A 17,939-nucleotide genomic window follows, 5' to 3' on the forward strand; every position below is an offset into this window, starting at 1 on the left:
CCGATGGCCCCAGGAGTCCCCAACTGTTCCCAACTGTCCCCAACTGTCCCCAAGTGTCCCCAAGTGTCCCCAAGTGTCCCCAAGGGTCTCACCGGCCACCAGGGGCTCCCCGAACTTGTTCCCGTAGTCGCTGGCCCCGATGGCTCCAATTGTCCCCAATTGTCCCAAACTGTCCCAAACTGTCCCCAAGTGTCCCAAACTGTCCCAAACTATCCCCAATTGTCCCCAAGTGTCCCCAAGTGTCCCCAAGTGTCCCCAATGGTCTCACCGGCCACCAGGGGCTCCCCGAACTTGTTCCCGTAGTCGCTGGCCCCGTCACTGGCCCCGATGGCCACGGCCAAGGGGGGGGCGAAGGAGGGGGGGTGGGGCTGCCCCTCCCCCTCCCAGGGCAGCTCGTAGCCTGGGGGGGGGGGGGGGGGGGCGGGGTCAGGATGCCTGGGCCCCGCCCCCCAAACAACCCCCATTTGGGGGGGCATTTGGGGGTCACAAGGGGGGGCCTGGGGGGATTTGGGGGTATTTGGGGGTCTCAGGGGGTATTTGGGGGGTCCTGGGGGTATTTGGGGGTCCCAGGGGGGATTTGGGGGCCAGGGGGTATTTGGGGGTCCTGGGAGTATTTGGGGTGTACTGAAGGGTATTTGGGGGTATCTGGGGGTCCCAGGGGGTATTTGGGGGGTCCTGGGGGGATTTGGGGGGTCCTGGGGGTTATTTGGGGGGCCCAGGGGGTATCTGGGGGGGCTTGGGGGTATTTGGAGGTCCCAGGGGGTATTTGGGGTGTCCTCAGAGGTATTTGTGGGTATCTGGGGGTCTTGGGGGTATTTGGGGGGTCCTGGGGGTATTTGGGGATCCCAAGTGTGTCTTGGGGTGTCCTGGGGGTATTTGGGGTCCCAGGGGGTATTTGGGGGTCCCAGGGGGTATTTGGGGGTGTCCTGGGAGTATTTGGGGTGTTCTGGGGGTATTTGGGGTGTCCTGGGGGTATTTGGGGTCCCAGGGGGGTATTTGGGGGGTCCTGGGGGTATTTGGGGGTCCCAGGGGGTATTTGGGGGTATCTGGGGGTCCCAGGAGTATTTGGGATGTCCTGGGGGTATTTGGGGTGTCCTGGGGGTATCTGGGGGTCCCAGGGGGTATTTGCGGGTATCTGGGGGTCCCGGGAGTATTTGGGGTGTCCTGGGGGTATTTGGGGGCCCAGGGGGTATTTGGGGGGGCTTGGGGGTATTTGGGGGTGTCCTGGGAGTATTTGGGGTGTCCTGGGGGTATTTGGGGGGTCCCAGGGGGTATTTGGGGGCCCAGGGGGTATTTGGGGGGTCCTGGGGGTATTTGGGGGTCCCAGGGGGTATTTGGGGGTATCTGAGGGTTCCGGGAGTATTTGGGGTGTCCTGGGGGTATTTGGGGGTCCCAGGGGGTATTTGGGGGTATCTGAGGGTTCCAGGAGTATTTGGGGTGTCCTGGGGGTATTTGGGGTGTCCTGGGGGTATCTGGGGGTCCCAGGAGGTATTTGGGGGTATCTGGGGGTCCCAGGAGTATTTGGGATGTCCTGGGGGGTATTTGGGGGGTCCTGGGGGTATCTGGGGGTCCCAGGGGGTATTTGGGGGTATCTGAGGGTTCCGGGAGTATTTGGGGTGTCCTGGGGGTATTTGGGGGTCCCAGGGGGTATTTGGGGGTATCTGGGGGTCCCAGGGGGTATTTGGGGTGTCCTGGGAGTATTTGGGGTGTCCTGGGGGTATTTGGGGGTCCCAGGGGGTATTTGGGGGTATCTGAGGGTTCCGGGAGTATTTGGGGTGTCCTGGGGGTATTTGGGGGTCCCAGGGGGTATTTGGGGGTATCTGGGGGTCCCAGGAGTATTTGGGATGTCCTGGGGGTATTTGGGGTGTCCTGGGGGTATCTGGGGGTCCCAGGGGGTATTTGGGGGTATCTGAGGGTCCCGGGAGTATTTGGGGTGTCCAGGGGGTATTTGGGGGTCCCAGGGGGTATTTGGGGTATCTGGGGGTCCCAGGAGTATTTGGGATGTCCTGGGGGTATTTGGGGTGTTCTGGGGGTATTTGGGGTGTCCAGGGGGTATTTGGGGGTCCCAGGGGGTATTTGGGTGTATCTGGGGGTCCCAGGAGTATTTGGGATGTCCTGGGGGTATTTGGGGTTTTCTGGGGGTATTTGGGTGTCCTGGGGGTATCTGGGGGTCTCAGGGGGTATTTGGGGTCCCAGGGGGTATTTGGGGGGTCCTGGGGGTATTTGGGGGTCCCAGGGGGTATTTGGGGGTATCTGAGGGTTCCGGGAGTATTTGGGGTGTCCTGGGGGTATTTGGGGGTCCCAGGGGGTATTTGGGGGTATCTGGGGGTCCCAGGAGTATTTGGGATGTCCTGGGGGTATTTGGGGTGTTTGGGGGTATTTGGGGTGTCCTGGGGGTATCTGGGGGTCCCAGGGGGTATTTGGGGGTATCTGAGGGTCCCGGGAGTATTTGGGGTGTCCAGGGGGTATTTGGGGGGTCCTGGGGGTATTTGGGGGTCCCAGGGAGTATTTGGGGTGTCCAGGGGGTCTCGGGGGATCCTGGGGGGATTTGGGGGATCCTGGGGGGATCTGGGGGGTCCCAGGGGGATTTGGGGGGTCCTGGGGGTATTTGGGACTCCCAGGGGGTATTTGGGGGGTCCCAGGGGGTATTCGGGAGTATCTCGGGATCCCAGGGAGTATTTTGGGGGTCCTGGGGGTATTTGGGGGTATCTGGGAGTATTTGGGGTGTATTCAGGGGTCTTGGTGGGTATCAGGTGGTCCCAGGAGTATTTGGGGAGTCCTGGGGGTATTTGGGGGTGCCAGGGGGTATTTTGCGGGTGTTTGGAGTTCCTGGGGGTATTTGGGGGGGTATTCGGGAGTATTCGGGGGTATTTGGGGGTTCCCAGGGATATTTGGAGGGTATTTGGGGGTACTTGGGGTTCCCAGGGATATTTGGGGGTATTTGGGGGGTATTTGGGGGTATTCATGGGTTCCCAGGGGTATTTGGGGGGGTATTTCGGAGGTATTTGGGGGGTATTTGGGGGTATATGGGGGTATTTGGGGGGTATCTTGGGGTATTTGGGGGTATTTGGGGTATTTTGGGGGCTATTTGGGGGGTATTAGGGGGTATTTGGGGGTATTTGGGGGGTATCTGGTGGTATTTGGGGAGTATTAGGGGGGTATTAGGGGGTATATGGGGGATTCGGGGGTATTTGGGGGGTATCTGGTGGTATTTGGGGAGTATTGGGGGGTATTTGGGGGTATTTGGGGGGTATCTGGTGGTATTTGGGGGGTATTTGGGGGTGTTTGGGGGGTATTTTGGGGTATTCTGGGGTATCTAGGGGGTATCTTGGGAGTATTTGGGGGTATTTGGGGGTATTTGGGGGGTGTTTTGGGGTATTCTAGGGTATCTGGGGGCTATCTTGGGAGTATTTTGGGGGTATTAGGGGGCATTTGGGGGTATTTTGGGGGTACTTGGGGGTATTTTGGGGGTATTTTGGGGTATTTTAGGGTATTTTGGGGTGTTTTGGGGTGTTTTTGGGCTCACCGGGCAGGCGCAGGTTTCCAAAGCTGTACCCGGCGGTCCCCGCGATCACCAGGGCCCCCCGTCCCTGCACTGGGGGTATTTGGGGGTATTTACGGGTATTTGGGGGGTATTTGGAGGTATTTTGGGGGTACCTGGGGGTATTAGGGGGTATTTTGGGGTATTTTGGGAGTATCTGGGGGTATTTGGGGGGTGTTTTGGGGTATTTGGGGGGTATTTTGGGGGTGTTTTGGGGGTATTTGGGTGTATTTTGGGGGTATTTTGGGGTATTCTAGGGTATCTGGGGGCTATCTTGGGAGTATTTTGGGGGTATTAGGGGGCATTTGGGGGTATTTTGGGGGTACTTGGGGGTATTTGGGGGTATTTTAGGGTGTTTTTGGGGTATTTTGGGGTGTTTTGGGGGTATTTTGGGGTGTTTTGGGGGTGTTTTGGCTCACCCGGCAGGCGCAGGTTGCCGATGCCGTACCCGGCGGTGCCTGCGATCACCAGGGCCCCCCGTCCCTGCACTGGGGGTATTTGGGGGGTATTCGGAGGTATTTTGGGGGTACCTGGGGGTATTAGGGGGTATTTGGGGGTATTTTGGGGGTATCTGGGGGTATTTGGGGGTGTTTTGGGGTATTCTGGGGTATCTGGTGGGGTATCTTGGGAGTATTTGGGGGGTATTTGGGGGTATTCTGGGGGTGTTTTGGGGGTATTTGGGGGTATTTTGGGGGTATTTTGGGGTGTTTTTGGGGTATTTTGGGGTGTTTTTGGTGTATTTTGGGGTGTTTTGGCTCACCCGGCACACGTAGGTTACCAAAGCTGTACCCGGCGGTCCCCGCGATCACCAGGGCCCCCCGTCCCTGCACTGGGGGTATTTGGGGTATTTGGGGGTATTTGGGGGGTATTCGGAGGTATTTTGGGGGTATTAGGGGGTATTTGGGGGGTATTTGGGGGTATTTTGGGGGTATTTGGGGGGTGTTTTGGGGTATTTGGGGGGTATTTTGGGGTATTCTGGGGTATCTGGGGGGGGTATATTGGGAGTATTTGGGGGTATTTGGGGGTATTTGGGGTGTTTTGGGGGTATTTGGGTGTGTTTTGGGGGTATTTTGGGGTATTCTGGGGTATCTGGGGGCTATCTTGGGAGTATTTTGGGGGTATTAGGGGGCATTTGGGGGTATTTTGGGGGTACTTGGGGGTATTTGGGGGGTATTTTGGTGTATTTTGGGGTGTTTTGAGGGTATTTTGGGGTGTTTTTGGTGTATTTTGGGGTGTTTCGGCTCACCCGGCAGGCGCAGGTTGCCGAAGCTGTACCCGGCGGTGCCCGTGATCACCAGGGCCCCCCGTCCCTGCACTGGGGGTATTTGGGGGTATTTGGGGGTATTTGGGGGGTATTCAGAGGTATTTTGGGGTACTTGGGGGTATTTTGGGGGTATTTTGGGGTGTTTTGGGGGTATTTTGGGGGTATTTTGGGGTGTTTTGGCTCACCCGGCACACGTAGGTTACCAAAGCTGTACCGGCGGTCCCCGCGATCACCAGGGCCCCCCGTCCCTGCACTGGGGGTATTTGGGGGGTATTTTGGGGGTATTTTGGGGTGTTTTGGGGGTATTTTGGGGTGTCTTGGGGGTATTTGGGGGGTATTTGGGGTATTTTGGGGGTACCTGGGAGTATTAGGGGGTATTTGGGGGTATTTTGGGGGGTATCTGGGGGTATTCTGGGGATATTTGCGGGTATTTGGGGGTATGTTGGGGGTATCTAGTGGTATTTGGGAGGTATTAGGGGGTATTTTGGGGGTATTTTGGGGGTATTTTGGGGGTACTTGGGGGTATTTTGGGGGTATTTTGGGGTATTTTGGGGTATTTTAGGGTGTTTTGGGGGTATTTGGGGGTATTTGGGGGGTATTCGGAGGTATTTTGGGGGTACCTGGGGGTATTAGAGGTATTTTGGGGGTATTTGGGGGTATTTTGGGGGTATCTGGGGGTATTTGGGGGGTGTTTTGGGGTATTTGGGGGGTATTTTGGGGTATTCTGGGGTATCTAGGGGGGTATCTTGGGAGTATTTGGGGGTATTTTGGGGTGTTTTGGGGGTATTTGGGTGTATTTTGGGGGTATTTTGGGGTATTCTGGGGTATCTGGGGGCTATCTTGGGAGTATTTGGGGGGTATTGGGGGCATTTGGGGGTATTTTGGGGATATTTGGGTGTATTTTGGGTGTATTTTGGGGTATTTGGGGGTATTTTGGGGTATTTTAGGGTTTTTTGGGGGTATTTTGGGGTGTTTTGAGGGTATTTTGGGGTGTTTTGGGGGTATTTTGGGGTGTTTTGGCTCACCCGGCACACGTAGGTTACCAAAGCTGTACCCGGCGGTGCCCGCGATCACCAGGGCCCCCCGTCCCTGCACTGGGGGTATTTTGGGAGTATTTGGGGGTATTTTGGTGGTATTTGGGGGTATTTAGGGGTATTATGGGGTGTTTTCGGGGTATTTTAGGGTGTTTTGGGGGTATTTGGGGGTATTTTGGGGCATTTTGGGTTCACCCGGCAGGCGCAGGTTGCCGAAGCCGTACCCGGCGGTCCCCGCGATCACCAGGGCCCCCCGTCCCTGCACTGGGGGTATTAGGGGGTATTTGGGGGTATTTTGGGGTGTTTTGGGGTATTTTGGGGTGTCTTTGGGGTATTTGGGGGGTACCTGGGAGTATTAGGGGGTATTAGGGGGGTATTAGGGGGTATTTTGGGGGTATCTGGGGGTATTTGGGGGTATGTTGGGGGTATCTGGTGGTATTTGGGGGTATTATGGGGTGTTTTGGGGGTATTTTAGGGTGTTTTGGGGGTATTTTGGGGTATTTTGCGGTTATTAGGGGGTATTTTAGGGTGTTTTGGGGGTATTTTGGGGTGTTTTGGGGGTATTTTGGGGTGTTTTTGGTGTATTTTGGGGTGTTTTGGCTCACCCGGCAGGTGCAGGTTTCCGAAGCTGTACCCGGCGGTCCCCGCGATCACCAGGGCCCCCCGTCCCTGCACTGGGGGTATTTGGGGGGTATTAGGGGGGTATTCGGAGGTATTTTGGGGGTACCTGGGAGTATTAGGGGGTATTTGGGGTTATTTTGGGAGTATCTGGGGGTATTTGGGGGGTGTTTTGGGGTATTTGGGGGGTATTTTGGAGTATTCTGGGGTATCTAGGGGGGTATCTTGGGAGTATTTGGGGGTATTTGGGGGTATTTTGGGGGTGTTTTGGGGGTATTTGGGGGTATTTTGGGGTATTCTAGGGTATCTGGGGGCTATCTTGGGAGTATTTTGGGGGTATCAGGGGGCATTTGGGGGTATTTTGGGGATATTTGGGTGTATTTTGGGTGTTTTTGGTGTATTTTGGGGTGTTTTGGCTCACCCGGCACACGCAGGTTGCCGAAGCTGTACCCGGCGGTGCCCGCGATCACCAGGGCCCCCCGTCCCTGCACTGGGGTATTTGGGGGTATTTGGGGGGTATTCGGAGGTATTTTGGGGGTACCTGGGGGTATTTTGGGGGTACCTGGGGGTATTAGGGGGTATTTGGGGGTTATTTGGGGTATTTTGGGGGTATCTGAGGGTATTTGGGGGGTGTTTTGGGGTACTTGGGGGGTATTTTGGGGTATTCTGGGGTATCTGGGGGGGTATATTGGGAGTATTTGGGGGTATTTTGGGGGTGTTTTGGGGGTATTTGGGTGTATTTTGGGGGTATTCTGGGGTATCTGGGGGGGTATATTGGGAGTATTTGGGGGTATTAGGGGTATTTTGGGGTATTTGGGGGTATTTTGGGGGTATCTGGGGGCTATCTTGGGAGCATTTTGGGGGTATTGGGGGCATTTGGGCGTATTTTGGGGGTACTTGGGGTATTTTGGGGTATTTTAGGGTGTTTTTGGGGTATTTTGGGGTGTTTTGAGGGTATTTTGGGGTGTTTTTGGGGTATTTTGGGGTTTTTTGGGCTCACCGGGCAGGCGCAGGTTGCCGAAGCCGTACCCGGCGGTCCCCCGCGATCACCAGGGCCCCCCGCCCTGCACTGGGGGTATTTGGGGGTATCTGGGGGGTATCTTGGGGGTATTTGGGGGTATTTTAGGGTGTTTTGGGGGTGTTTTGGGTATTTTGGGGGTATTTTGGGGTATTTTAGGGTGTTTTGAGGGTATTTTGGGGTGTTTTTGGTGTATTTTGGGGTGTTTTGGCTCACCCGGCAGGCGCAGGTTACCAAAGCTGTACCCGGCGGTCCCCGCGATCACCAGGGCCCCCGTCCCTGCACTGGGGGTATTTGGGGGTATTTGGGGGGTATTCGGAGGTATTTTGGGGGTACCTGGGGGTATTAGAGGTATTTTGGGGGTATTTGGGGTATTTTGGGGGTATCTGGGGGTATTTGGGGGGTGTTTTGGGGTATTTTGGGGTATTTTGGGGTATTCTGGGGTATCTAGGGGGATATCTTGGGAGTATTTGGGGGTATTTGGGGGTGTTTTGGGGGCATTTGGGGGTATTTTGGGGGTACTTGGGGGTATTTGGGGTATTTTAGGGTGTTTTGGGGGTGTTTTGGGGTATTTTGGGGGTATTTGGGGGTATTTTAGGGTGTTTTGGGGGTATTTTGGGGTGTTTTTGGTGTATTTTGGGGTGTTTTGGCTCACCCGGCACACGCAGGTTGCCGAAGCTGTACCCGGCGGTGCCCGCGATCACCAGGGCCCCCCGTCCCTGCACTGGGGGTATTTGGGGGTATTTGGGGGGTATTCGGAGGTATTTTGGGGGTACCTGGGGGTATTTTGGGGGTACCTGGGGGTATTAGGGGGTATTTGGGGGTTATTTGGGGGTATTTTGGGGGTATCTGAGGGTATTTGGGGGGTGTTTTGGGGTACTTGGGGGGTATTTTGGGGTATTCTGGGGTATCTGGGGGGGTATATTGGGAGTATTTGGGGGTATTTTGGGGGTGTTTTGGGGGTATTTGGGTGTATTTTGGGGGTAATTTTGGGGTATTCTGGGGTATCTGGGGGCTATCTTGGGAGTATTTTGGGGTATTAGGGGGCATTTGGGGGTATTTTGGGGGTACTTGGGGGTATTTTGGGGTATTTTGGGGGTATTTTGGGGTATTTTGGGGTGTTTTGGGGGTATTTTGGGGTGTTTTTGGCGTATTTTGGGGTGTTTTGGCTCACCCGGCAGGCGCAGGTTACCAAAGCTGTACCCGGCGGTCCCCGCGATCACCAGGGCCCCCCGTCCCTGCACTGGGGGTATTTGGGGGTATCTGGGGGGTATCTTGGGGGTATTTGGGGGTATTTTAGGGTGTTTTGGGGGTGTTTTGGGGTATTTTGGGGGTATTTTGGGGTATTTTAGGGTGTTTTGAGGGTATTTTGGGGTGTTTTTGGTGTATTTTGGGGTGTTTTGGCTCACCCGGCAGGCGCAGGTTACCAAAGCTGTACCCGGCGGTCCCGCGATCACCAGGGCCCCCCGTCCCTGCACTGGGGGTATTTGGGGGTATTTGGGGGGTATTCGGAGGTATTTTGGGGGTACCTGGGGTATTAGAGGTATTTTGGGGTATTTGGGGGTATTTTGGGGGTATCTGGGGGTATTTGGGGGTGTTTTGGGGTATTTTGGGGGTATTTTGGGGTATTCTGGGGTATCTAGGGGGATATCTTGGGAGTATTTGGGGGTATTTGGGGGTGTTTTGGGGCATTTGGGGGTATTTTGGGGGTACTTGGGGTATTTGGGGGTATTTTAGGGTGTTTTGGGGGTGTTTTGGGGTATTTTGGGGGTATTTGGGGGTATTTTAGGGTGTTTTGGGGGTATTTTGGGGTGTTTTTGGTGTATTTTGGGGTGTTTTGGCTCACCCGGCACACGCAGGTTGCCGAAGCTGTACCCGGCGGTGCCGCGATCACCAGGGCCCCCCGTCCCTGCACTGGGGGTATTTGGGGGTATTTGGGGGGTATTCGGAGGTATTTTGGGGGTACCTGGGGGTATTTTGGGGGTACCTGGGGGTATTAGGGGGTATTTGGGGGTTATTTGGGGTATTTTGGGGGTATCTGAGGGTATTTGGGGGGTGTTTTGGGGTACTTGGGGGGTATTTTGGGGTATTCTGGGGTATCTGGGGGGGTATATTGGGAGTATTTGGGGGTATTTTGGGGGTGTTTTGGGGGTATTTGGGTGTATTTTGGGGGTATTTTGGGGTATTCTGGGGTATCTGGGGGCTATCTTGGGAGTATTTTGGGGGTATTAGGGGGCATTTGGGGGTATTTTGGGGGTACTTGGGGGTATTTTGGGGTATTTTGGGGGTATTTTGGGGTATTTTGGGGTGTTTTGGGGGTATTTTGGGGTGTTTTTGGCGTATTTTGGGGTGTTTTGGCTCACCCGGCACACGTAGGTTGCCGAAGCTGTACCGGCGGTCCCCGCGATCACCAGGGCCCCCCGTCCGTGCTCTGCCCGTCCCGGATGCGGCCGCCGGCCCCGGTGGTGGCGCCGCTGAAGGGGGACACGGCTGGGGGGGCACCGGACCCACATATACCCCCCGGACCCATATATACCCACCTGGACCCATATATACCCCTCTGACCCATATATACCCCCTGGACCCATATATACCCCACAGACCCATATATACCCCCTCTGACCCACATATACCCCCCCCGGGCCCTTATATACCCCCTGGACCCACATATACCCACCCCGGCCCATATATACCCCCCTGGACCCACATATACCCCTCTGACCCATATATACCCCCACAGACCCTTATATACCCCTCTGACCCACATATATCCCCTCTGACCCACATACACCCATCCTGGACCCATATATACTCCCCTGGACCCATATATACCCCCCCTGGACCCATATATACTCCTCCAACCCATATATACCCCCTGGACCCATATATACCCCCTGGACCCACATATACCCCCCCAGACCCATATATACCCCCCCAGACCCTTATATACCCCTCTGACCCACATATATCCCCTCTGACCCACATATACCCACCCTGGACCCATATATACCCCCCTGGACCCATATATACCCCCCCCGGACCCATATATACTCCTCCAACCCATATATACCCCCCGGCCCATATATACCCCCCCGGACCCATATATAACCCCTGGACCCACATACGCCCCCCCGGACCCACATATACGCCCCAGACCCACATATACCCCCCTGGACCCATATATACCCCTCTGACCCATATATACCCCCCTGGACCCATATATACCCCTCTGACCCACATATATCCCCTCTGACCCACATACACCCACCCTGGACCCATATATACCCCCCTGGACCCACATATACCCCCCGGACCCACATATACCCCCCCTGACCCATATATACTCCTCCAACCCATATATACCCGCTAGACCCATATATACCCCCCCGGACCCATATATACCCCCTGGACCCACATATATGCCCCTGGACCCACATATACACCCTGGACCCATATATACCCTCCTGACACCCATATATATACCCCCTGGACCCATATATACCTGCTGGACCCATATATATCCGCCCTGGACCCATATATACCCACTAGACCCATATATACCCCCCCGGACCCACATATACCCCCTCCGACCCACATATACCCCCCAGACCCACATATACCCCCTGGACCCACATATACCCCCCCTGACCCATATATACCCCCCTGGACCCACATATATCCCCTCTGACCCACATATACCCCCCCTGACCCACATATACCCCTCTGACCCGCATATACCCCCCCCGGACCCATATATACCCCCCTGGACCCACATATATGCCCCTGGACCCATATATACCCCCCGGACCCACATATACACCCTGGACCCATATATACCCCCCCTGGACCCATATATACCCCCCGGACCCACATATACACCCTGGACCCATATATACCCTCCTGACACCCATATATATACCCCCTGGACCCATATATACCTGCTGGACCCATATATACCCCCTGGACCCATATATACCCACTAGACCATATATACCCGCCCCGGACCCACATATACCCCCCTGGACCCATATATACCCCCCTGGACCCATATATACCCCCTGGACCCACATATATGCCCCTGGACCCATATATATCCCCCCTGGACCCTAATATACTTCTCCAGACCCATATATAGCCCCCTGACCCATATTTACCCCGCAGCCCCATATTCACCCCCTAGCCCCATATTTCCCCCCTCCAGCCCCATATTTACCCCCCAGCCCCATATTTACCCCCTCCAGCCCCATATTTACCCCTCCAGCTCCATATTCACCCCCTAGCCCCATATTTCCCCCCTCCAGCCCCATATTCACCCCCCCAGCCCCACATTTACCCCCTTCAGCCCCACATTCACCCCCAGCCCCATATTTCCCCCTCCAGCCCCATATTCACCCCCTAGCCCCATATTTCCCCCTCCAGCTCCATATTTCCCCCCTCCAGCCCCACATTTACCCCTCCAGCTCCATATTTCCCCCTAGCCCCATATTTACCCCCTCCAGCCCCATATTTACCCCCCCAGCTCCACATTCACTCCCCAGACCCCTATTTATCCCCCAGCCCCATATTTACCCCCAAGCTCCATATTCACCCCCTAGCCCCATATTTCCCCCTCCAGCCCCATATTCACCCCCTAGCCCCATATTTCCCCCCTCCAGCCCCATATTTCCTCCCTCCAGCCCCATATTTACCCCCTCCAGCCCCATATTTCCCCCCTCCAGCCCCATATTTACCCCCCCAGCCCCACATTTACCCCCTTCAGCCCCACATTCACCCCCCCAGCCCCACATTTACCCCCTCCAGCCCCATATTCACTCCCCAGACCCCTATTTATCCCCCCAGTCCCATATTCACCCCCCGGCCCCATATTCACCCACCAGCCCCATATTTCCCCCTCCAGCCCCATATTTACCCCCCCAGCCCCACATTTACCCCCTTCAGCCCCACATTCACCCCCAGCCCCATATTTACCCCCTCCAGCCCCATATTTACCCCTCCAGCCCCATATTTCCCCCTCCAGCCCCACATTTACCCCCCCAGCCCCACATTTACCCCCTTCAGCCCCATATTCACCCCCTAGCCCCATATTTACCCCCTCCAGCCCCATATTTACCCCTCCAGCTCCATATTTCCCCCCTCCAGCCCCATATTTACCCCCCCAGCCCCACATTTACCCCCCCCAGCCCCACATTTACCCCCTTCAGCCCCACATTCACCCCCAGCCCCATATTCACCCCCTAGCCCCATATTTACCCCCCCAGCCCCATATTCACCCCTAGCCCCATATTTCCCCCTCCAGCCCCACATTTACCCCCCCAGCCCCACATTTACCCCCTTCAGCCCCACATTCACCCCCAGCCCCATATTTACCCCCTCCAGCCCCACATTTACCCCCTTCAGCCCCACATTCACCCCCAGCCCCATATTTACCCCCCCAGCCCCATATTTACCCCTCCAGCCCCATATGCACCCCCCTAGCCCCATATTTACCCCCTCCAGCCCCATATTTACCCCCCAAGCTCCATATTCACCCCCTAGCCCCATATTTCCCCCCTCCAGCCCCATATTCACCCCCTAGCCCCATATTTTCCCCCTCCAGCCCCATATTCACCCCCTAGCCCCATATTTCCCCCCTACAGCCCCATATTTACCCCCCCAGCCCCACATTTACCCCCTTCAGCCCCATATTTACCCCCTACAGCCCCATATTTACCCCTCCAGCTCCATATTCACCCCCTAGCCCCATATTTCCCCCCTACAGCCCCATATTTACCCTCCCAGCCCCACATTTACCCCCTTCAGCCCCACATTCACCCCCAGCCCCATATTTACCCCCCCAGCCCCATATTTACCCCCTCCAGCCCCATATTTACCCCTCCAGCTCCATATTCACCCCCCAGCCCCATATTTCCCCCCTCCAGCCCCATATTCACCCCCTAGCCCCATATTTCCCCCCTCCAGCCCCATATTTACCCCCCAGCCCCACATTTACCCCCTTCAGCCCCACATTCACCCCCAGCCCCATATTTACCCCTCCAGCCCCATATTCACCCCCCAGCCCCATATTCACCCACCAGCCCCATATTTCCCCCTCCAGCCCCACATTCACCCCCCCAGCCCCACATTTACCCCCTTCAGCCCCACATTCACCCCCAGCCCCATATTTACCCCTCCAGCCCCATATTCACCCCCTAGCCCCATATTTACCCCCTCCAGCCCCACATTTACCCCCCCAGCCCCACATTTACCCCCCCAGCCCCACATTTACCCCCTTCAGCCCCATATTTACCCCTCCAGCTCCATATTTACCCCCTAGCCCCATATTTTCCCCCTCCAGCCCCATACTCACCCCCTAGCCCCATATTTCCCCCCTACAGCCCCATATTTACCCTCCCAGCCCCACATTTACCCCCTTCAGCCCCACATTCACCCCCAGCCCCATATTTACCCCCCCAGCCCCACATTCACCCCCAGCCCCACATTCACCCCCTCCAGCCCCATATTTCCCCCTCCAGCCCCACATTTGCCCACCCGTGGGGAAGTTGTGGGTCTCGGCGGTGAAGATGACGTGTCGGGTGCTCGTCCTCTTCTCGAAGGGACTGGCCTGGCCGGGGTCCTGGGGCCACAACGTTGTCACCGGGACCCCCTGGATGGCGCTGGGGGGGCATCGGGGCGGGGGTCACCCATGGGTGCCCCATGGTGACACCCATGGGGGCTTGGGGCGGCCATGGGGCACCCAAGACCACCCTATGGGCAACCAGAATGACCATCATGGACCCATGAGCACCCATGGGGCACCCAACACCACCCCATGAACCAAGGAGCACCCATGGGTGCCCCATGGTGACACCCATGGGGCACCCAACAGCACCCTATGGGCAACCAGAATGACCATCATGGACCCATGGGGCACCCAAGACCACCCCATAGACCAAGGAGCACCCATGGGTGCCCCATGGTGACACCCATGGGTGACACCCATGGGGCACCCAAGAGCGCCCTATGGGCAACCAGAGTGACCATCATGGACCCATAGACCCATGAGCACCCATGGGGCACCCAAGACCACCCCATGGACCAAGGAGCACCCATGGGTGCCCCATGGTGACACCCATGGGTGACACCCATGGGGCACCCAAGAGCACCCTATGGGCAACCAGAATGACCATCATGGACCCATAGACCCATAGACCCATGAGCACCCATGGGGCACCCAACACCACCCCATGGACCAAGGAGCACCCAAGGGTGCCCCATGGTGACACCCATGGGGGGCCAATAGGGGGCTTGGGGTGGCCATGGAGCACCCAACAGCGCCCTATGGGCAACCAGAATGACCAGCATGGACCCATAGACCCATTGGGCACCCAACACCACCCCATGGACCAAGGAGCACCCATGGGTGCCCTATGGTGACACCCATGGGGGCTTGGGGTGGCCATGGGGCACCCAAGACCACCCTATGGGCAACCAGAATGACCATCATGGACCCATAGACCCATGACCCATGAGCACCCATGGGGCACCCAACACCACCCCATGGACCAAGGAGCACCCAAGGGTGCCCCATGGTGACACCCATGGGGGCTGCTTGGGGTGGCCATGGGGCACCCAACAGCACCCTATGGGCAACCAGAATGACCATCATGGACCCATGAGCACCCATGGGGCACCCAACACCACCCCATGGAGTCAGGAGCACCCATGGGTGCCCTATGGTGACACCCATGGGGGCTTGGGGTGGCCATGGGGCGCCCAACGGGCAACCAGAATGACCATCATGGACCCATGGACCCCTGAGCATCCATGGGGCACCCCATGGACCAAGGAGCACCCATGGGTGCCCTATGGTGACAGCCATGGGGGCTTGGGGCGGCCATGGGGCACCCAAGAGCGCCCTATGGGCAACCAGAATGACCATCATGGACCCATAGACCCATGGGGCACCCAACACCACCCCATGGACCAAGGAGCACCCATGGGTGCCCCATGGTGACACCCATGGGGGGCCAATAGGGGGTTTGGGGCGGCCATGGGGCACCCAACAGCACCCTATGGGCAACCAGAATGACCATCATGGACCCATAGACCCATAGACCCATGGGGCACCCAAGACGACCCCATGGAGTCAGGAGCACCCATGGGTGCCCCATGGTGACACCCATGGGCTTGGGGTGGCCATGGGGCAACCAACAGCACCCTATGGGCAACCAGAATGACCATCATGGACCCATGAGCACCCATGGGGCACCCAACACCACCCCATGGACCAAGGAGCACCCATGGGTGCCCCATGGTGACACCCATGGGGGCTTGAGGCGGCCATGGCGCACCCAACAGCACCCTATGGGCAACCAGAATGACCATCATGGACCCATGAGCACCCATGGGGCACCCAACACCACCCCATGGACCAAGGAGCACCCATAGGTGACCCAACATCAAACCATGGCCAACCAGGATCATCTCATGGACCCTGGAGCACCCATAGGACACCCAACACCACCCCATGGGCACCACCATGAGCTTGGAGCACCCATAGGTCACCCAAGAGCACCCTATGGGCATCACCATGGACCCAGGAGCACCCATGGGTCACCCAACACCAAGCCACGACCAACCAGGATCATCTGCATGGACCCATGAGCACCCATAGGGCACCCAACACCACCCCATGGGCACCACCATGAGCTTGGAGCACCCATAGGTCACCCAAGAGCACCCTATGGGCATCACCATGAACCCATGAGCACCCATGGGTCACCCAACATCAAGTCATGGCCAACCAGGATCATCTCCTTGGACCCAGGAGCACCCATAGGTCACCCAACACCACCCCATGGGCATCACCATGGAGTCTGGGGCACCCATAGAGCACCCAACATCACCCTATGGGCACCACCATGGACCCAGGAGCACCCATGGGTCACCCAACACCAAGCCATGGCCAACCAGAATGACCACCATGGAGCTCGGAGCACCCATAGGTCACCCAACACCACCCCATGGGCAACCAGGATCATCTCCATGGACCCAGGAGCACCCATGGGTGACCCAACACCACCCTATGGGCACCACCATGGAGCCAGGAGCACCCATAGGGCACCCAACACCAAGACATGGGCACCACCATGGACCCAGGAGCACCCACGGGTGACCCAACACCACCCCATGGCCAACCAGGATCATCTCATGGGCCCAGGAGCACCCATAGGGCACCCAACACCACCCCATGGGCACCACCATGGAGCCAGGAGCACCCATAGGACACCCAACACCACCCCATGGGCACCACCATGGACCCAGCAGCACCCATGGGTGACCCAACACCAAGTCATGGCCAACCACGATGACCACCATGGAACCAGGATCATCTCCATGGAGCCAGGAGCACCCATGGGTGACCCAACCCCAGCCACGGCCAACCAAGATCATCTCCATGGACCCAGGAGCACCCATAGGGCACCCAACACCACCCTATGGGCACCACCATGGAGCTCGGAGCACCCATAGGTCACCCAACACCAACCATGGGCACCACCATGAACCTAGGAGCACCCATAGGTCACCCAACACCAAGTCATGGCCAACCAGGATCATCTCATGGGCCCAGGAGCACCCATAGGGCACCTAACACCACCCCATGGGCACCACCATGGACCCAGGAGCACCCATAGGGCACCCAACACCAAGCCATGGCCAACCAGGATGACCATCATGGAGCCTGGAGCACCCATGGGTGACCCAACACAAGTCATGGCCAACCAGGATCATCTCTTGGGCCCAGGAGCACCCATGGGTGACCCAACCCCAGCCATGGCCAACCAAGATCATCTCCATGGACCCAGGAGCACCCATAGGGCACCCAACACCACCCTTGGGCCCATGAACACCCATGGGTGACCCAACACCACCCCATAGGCATCACCATGAAGCCAGGAGCACCCATAGGACACCCAACACCACCCTATGGGCACCACCATGGACCCAGGAGCACCCATGGGTGACCCAACATCACCCTATGGGCACCACCATGAACCTAGGAGCACCCATAGGTCACCCAACACCAAGTCATGGCCAACCAGGATCATGTCATGAACCCAAGATCACCCATGGGTGACCCAAGATCAAGACATGGCCAACCAGGATCATCTCCATGGACCCAGGAGCACCCATAGGGTCACTCAACACCATCCTATGGGCACCACCATGAACCTAGGAGCACCCATAGAGTCACTCAACATCAAGACATGGCCAACCACGATGACCACCATGGAACCAGGATCATCTCCATGGACCCAGGAGCACCCATAGGGCACCCAACACCACCCCATGGCCAACCAGGATCATCTCCATGGACCCAGGAGCACCCATAGGGCACCCAACACCACCCCATGGGCACCACCATGGACCCAGGAGCACCCATGGGTGACCCAACATCAATTCATGGCCAACTAGGACAACCAC

At 57.1% G+C, this 17,939-nt stretch overlaps 1 protein-coding gene across 1 annotated transcript in view; it reads right to left on the reverse strand.

Moving 5' to 3' along the window:
• LOC104580506 (phosphoribosylformylglycinamidine synthase) overlaps positions 1-17,939 on the reverse strand; it is a 60,500-nt gene that overhangs the window by 40,369 nt on the left and 2,192 nt on the right. Inside the window, 4 exon segments of the mRNA XM_088537613.1 lie at positions 269-400; positions 6,445-6,513; positions 9,906-9,965; positions 14,004-14,128. Of these exon segments, the coding sequence (XP_088393739.1) occupies positions 269-400; positions 6,445-6,513; positions 9,906-9,965; positions 14,004-14,128 (386 nt within the window).

This window comes from Tinamus guttatus, unplaced genomic scaffold, assembly GCF_059628265.1.
Source record: "Tinamus guttatus ecotype Peru unplaced genomic scaffold, ASM5962826v1 Tinamus_guttatus_pri_ptg000825l, whole genome shotgun sequence".
NCBI classification, from domain to species: Eukaryota; Metazoa; Chordata; class Aves; order Tinamiformes; family Tinamidae; genus Tinamus; species Tinamus guttatus.